This window comes from Sinocyclocheilus anshuiensis, unplaced genomic scaffold (genome assembly GCF_001515605.1).
Source record: "Sinocyclocheilus anshuiensis isolate Anshui unplaced genomic scaffold, SAMN03320099.WGS_v1.1 scaffold557, whole genome shotgun sequence".
In the NCBI taxonomy this organism is placed as follows: Eukaryota; Metazoa; Chordata; class Actinopteri; order Cypriniformes; family Cyprinidae; genus Sinocyclocheilus; species Sinocyclocheilus anshuiensis.
Genome location: NW_015540883.1, coordinates 794,275 through 799,673, shown reverse-complemented (window position 1 = coordinate 799,673; position 5,399 = coordinate 794,275). Strand labels below are relative to the sequence as shown.

Sequence of the window (5,399 nt, the reverse complement as noted above, 5' to 3'; positions counted from 1 at the left end):
CTCTGAAAACTTGTGAAATATTGAATATATCAAGGCTTTCCAATTGTGCTCCTGGAAGGCCACCAGCACAGTTTAGCTCTAGTCCTAATTAAACACACCTGAACCACCTACTCAAGGTCTTTAGGATTACCAGAAACTTCCAGGCAGGTGTGTTGAAGCTAAACGCTACAGGACAGCGGCCCTTCACGAGCACAATTGGACACCCCTGGAATCATCATTCATAATCTACTAATAAGCATATATCATAAATAAGAATACAGACACCCAGTAGACGTACTAAGAAATATCACAACATATAAAATACTTAATTCAAACAGAAATCAGAAAAAAAAGGAATGGAACACTGACCTTACTGAACTTTCTTAGAGCATACATAAGACGGGAACGATCAGTTTAATTGTTTCAGACAACAAAAGTACCTTACTATGTAATAAAGCATTGGCTGCATGCTGATTATTTCTCTTGCACTTTTTGTCATGCCAATAAAGCATTAAATTGTAGAAAATAGTTTTTTTCTATCAAAAGTATTTGATAGTGTATAATGTTTTGTTTGTTTCTTTGTTACAACAAGACTTTTCAGCTATCTCTGATAAGACAAGAACAGGCCTAGCCAAGTTTTTTCCTCTGAATTTATTTTTTATAGTCACTATGTATTGCAGTCTTTTTCCGTCTTCCTGTGTTTAAACCAATTATCTTGTCATTGTCTTTTTCAATTAAATGCATGTGACATTTGTTTTAACCTTCATATTGCTAGTGCAATGGCTCCAATGATTGTATGTGTAATTCTCACTGATAGTCAATACCAGATCTTAATTGAAAAACACTGTTGTCCAACACTTAACTGGTACATAATTCAGTTAAGTGTTGGGACACATGCTCACGGATAGATCATTTGTGGTGGATATTTCTTTTAGATTGCAAGATTCACAGATTTCCCTGTGCATTTTCCCATCTAAGTTATGTACTTGGACCTAAACTAATCCAGACTGCATGTGCATGTGTAGTGGGTAAGGGTGGTATATCAGTGGGGACTGGCCGTTTGAAATGTAATAGTTACTGAAGTTGTGGTCTGTCATGTATGGTGCAGGTTGGTAGTAGCAGGTAACATTATTGGCATTGGGAATGATGTTCTGCTCACCCAGGACTTTAAGTGCTAGGATGGTAATCATATTGAGAGTCTGGCGGCGTTCATGCCCCATCAAGCACACAGTACTCTCATTGACCACTCTTCGAAGGGTCATCAAGAAATCATATTTACTTTTCTCCTCTCCAATAAAATGGTTGCGCAGGTATGATTCAATCTTGCGCTGCTGCTCATTCACATCAGGGAAGTCAATAAAAAACCGTGAACACATGTAGCGCTCAAGTGTCTTAATTTCTGTTTCACAGGCAGGTTTGAAGTCCCGGACAAGAAGATTACTGTACTTGAGCAGGCCTCCACCTCTGATCTCTTCAGGGTTGCGTGTCGCTATTAGCCGGTAACGTAGGTGGTCCATAGCTTGCTCAAAGTCACCATACATGCTCTCAGCCAACACTGTAATGCAAGGCAGCTCTTTTGAAGGGCGTTTGGGCTCGTTAATGTCTGAAGCTGATGGGTCTGATATCTTGGAAACAACCTCCTCACTTACTGATGACATAGATGTTTCTAATGTATGTGACACTGATACTGCAGAGGGTTTCAAACCCTGTGAAAGTGGTTCAGATGGTTCTGCAACTTTAAAGAATACTTCAGTGGGTTCTATGACATCCAGAGATATAACTGATGGTTCTAAAACAGGTTCTGAGATTCTAGGAGATTCTAGATTTGCTGTTGAGGATATGGAAGGTTCTAGTGGCTTTGAAAAATATGGTGCTGATACTGTGAGGCTTTGAACTTCTGGTAAAGAGACAAGTAATAATAGTTCTGGAGATTTTTTAGTCTGTGGACTTGGCACAAGAAGTTCCTGAGTCTGCAGAGTGGACACGGGGTAGTTGTGAACTTGAGGTGATATAACATGTTCGCAGTCTGAAGAATTAGTCCCTACTACTAGTGAGTCAATAGTAAGGTCTGCAGACAGTGGTTTTAACATTTGAGATGCACAGTTTGTTGCCATAGTGGCTGATTCTGAGGGTTCAGTAAGATATGTTGGTGATGTGGCTTCACAAGACTCAGTATCTTTCTTTTTGGAAGATGCTGAGTTGAGGTCATAACTGTCATTTGCCTGAAGTAAAGGCTCAGAATTCACATTAATAAGAGGTACCATTGCCTGACACTGTGCTGTCTGAACACTTTCATTAAAAGGCTGGCTTATCCTGTTTTGATATTTGAGGAGATTACTGGGATTGGACGTAGGAATTAGAATAGTGACGTCAGTAGCTTCACCAGTTTCTGGTTCTGAAGTTTGAACTTGACTTTGAAGGCTTTCCTCTGGTGATAGACTCATGTACAATGTCTCTTCTGAATGCATACCATTCTCTGGAGCAGCAACAGTAAAAGCTCCGGTACAATTGTCTAGTTCTTCAGACTCTTTAGAGTAATTTTCTGAGGCACTGGATAATTCAAAGCTTTTTGTGGTAAGACCTGACATTTTAACCTGCATAGGTAATGATTCTTTTGGGTAAGCTTTAGGTGGATGCAAAACCTGACAAGTATTAACATCTGAATTATTTGACACTGATTTTTCTGGTGAACACGGTACAAGAGTTGTTTTTTTGGACATTTTCCGAGGAGGTTTGGGTGAGGAGTGCTTGAGAACAACCATTTGTGAATTTTGGCTGTTTTTCTTGGCAGGGGGTGGTAAAGGATACTCCGCATATGATTCTAGTGCTGATTGTGTAAGAAATGCAATGGGAGCAGGTTGGAATGTGCATCGCTCACCAAAGGTCCCTGTTGTTGAAAGACAAGAGAAGTCTGTATGTGCCATTTCAAGCCATGGTTGGGATTTAACTGGCTCTATGTCTAACATGTATTCTGTTTTGTCAGAATCTGTTTCATTAATATATGTTTTAACAGTGGGATCTGTTTCCTTACCAGACATAGTTTTTACCCCAACTAGTTCATTTCCCTCCCCTGAGTCCATACCAGTTTCATTTGTATTTACTTCGAGCAGTGTCTCCATTTGCAAAGACACATTTTCATGAAGTTCATTCTTTTCCTCCACATGCACCATTACAGAGTGCTCTGATATTTGTTCCATAGATACAGGTGTAGTTGTTGTTGTTTGAGCCATCTCTGTTTCAACATCTTTGTCTGTTTCAAGTGTTGGTTCTCGTTCTGAATATTTAGACTGCTCTTTCTGACTCATTTTACAATAACACTGAGAGTCACAGTAAGTCTGAATATCATCAGTTTTGCATGACACGTCAATGTCACTTTCCTGGTGATGCCCTGTGTCACAAGAGCTGAGGAATAGTTCATCCATTAGGGAGGTCTGAATTCCGTGACTTTGAGCTAAAGAAGAGTCCTGGCCCTTTTGCCCTTCCACAATCTTCCTCTTTTCAGCATCCAAATAAGATTGTAGCATACTGTCCAGGATGATCTGAAAGGAATCCACACTGAATTCAAACTGGCGTCGTAAAGAGTTGACAAACTTGAGCTCCACGTTCTTACCGCTATTGTTTGAAAGGGAGATAAGGCTCCAGCGGTCATGCTCAGTGAACACCTTGACCATTTTTTGCACATATGCCTCTTTCATGGTGAGAGCTGTAATCTTATCTTTGTTGACACCTTTAGGTAGAAAGTCCAGCAGACAGCCCAAAACCACTTCCTTGATAATCTGGAAGTCCTCTGGTTTGGGAAGCTCCACACCAAAAATGATATCCAAGTCTTTGTAGCTGGTGCCATTCTCTTTGACCAGCACATGACTGGCTGTAGAGCCGTTGAGACGGACATCTCTCACTTTGATTTTCTTCAAAATCAGTCTGTCTCTGACCACATGGATTATGTCTTTAGGCTTGATTTCAAGGGTTGGGAAATTACCCCTACCATGAATGGGAATGACCTCTGTAAGAACTTTGTCCAAAGTCTCCACCTGTTCTTTTGTCAGTTTGTGAAACCGGCGGTCATCTTCCATCTCTATTATGTTCACAAGATCTGGGAGGAATACAGACAGAGAGAAAATTGATTATAGATGGGCAACGTATATAACATTCTAGTTAATAAAGTGCAATATAATGGCCACATTTGCTTGTTGTCTTTTTATGTAATGACCTTTATGCTAAATAAAAATGTATTCAGATACAAAACAACATATCATCGATATACATCCACTGTATAAATACACATAATTTCATTGGCACAATATTTCACATGATGTACTAAACTAGGTGCTTAAAAAACAGTTCTGGGGAAGGCTGAGCCAATGGTTCATATATTTCATCTTGATGGGTAAATTGTTAAGTAATCTTTTGTGAATAAGACGTTGACCAGTTTCGTGGTCTCAGCTTTATGACAAGACAGTTGAAGCTGCGTAGGATCTGAACAAGGAAGGATATGCACTGAAACCAATTGAAATAGTTTTAATGTTACTTATTTTATGTAATGAGTAATGTAATGAATGTAATGAAGTAATGAATACTTTTAGGACTCATTTGAAAACACTAAACACGGTACAAGAGTTGTTTTTTTGGACATTTTCCGAGGAGGTTTGGGTGAGGAGTGCTTGAGAACAACCATTTGTGAATTTTGGCTGTTTTTCTTGGCAGGGGGTGGTAAAGGATACTCCGCATATGATTCTAGTGCTGATTGTGTAAGAAATGCAATGGGAGCAGGTTGGAATGTGCATTTGAAAACACTGATGAGAGTCTGTTTGCAAGCATGGTTCTAATTGAAATACACATAATACACTATTGCATTTCTATAAATCAGATCCATTAAAGTATTGTTAGGCTGCATTAATTAGGTCAACCGGAACCGGGAACACTTCCCATAACACAACTGATGTACTCGCTACATCGTAAGAAGAATGACATCTATGCTAATATTAGTCTGTTCTATTCTTATTCCAAGGTCACCGTAGTCACCCAGATACAGTCCATATCCAGACCAGATGGCGGACCAGCACCTAGGGTATGTTGACACAGCAAGCAAATGTGGCCCAATGTTTTTTTGCTCACATGTGACTCAGATCTGTTTTTCTCATGACAGTGTGAACAGCACAAACCAAATGGAATTGGATCTTTTTTTTAATTCCGATTTGTGCCACTTCCATATGTGGTACTAAATCCGATACAGGTCAGATGTTTTGCAACGCCACCACAGTGTGAACAGTCATATCGGAATTCATGTGACTTTTATATAACTAGATCAGCATTTGTCACGATTCTGTGCTCATGGGAGTCATTTAAATGATTTTACATACCCAAAGTGAAAGTGAAAAAGTGTGAAAGTGACGTGACATGTGGCCAAGTATGGTGACCCA

The 5,399-nt window shown here is 39.6% G+C and overlaps 1 protein-coding gene across 1 annotated transcript; it reads right to left on the bottom strand.

Moving 5' to 3' along the window:
* Positions 1-709: 709 nt before the first annotated feature.
* On the bottom strand, positions 710-4,052 carry LOC107688579 (uncharacterized). The gene has a single exon (XM_016486282.1). It carries the CDS (start codon positions 4,050-4,052, stop codon positions 972-974), a length of 3,081 nt encoding a protein of 1,026 aa, XP_016341768.1. The 3' UTR covers positions 710-971.
* Between the last annotated feature and the right edge of the window lie 1,347 nt (positions 4,053-5,399).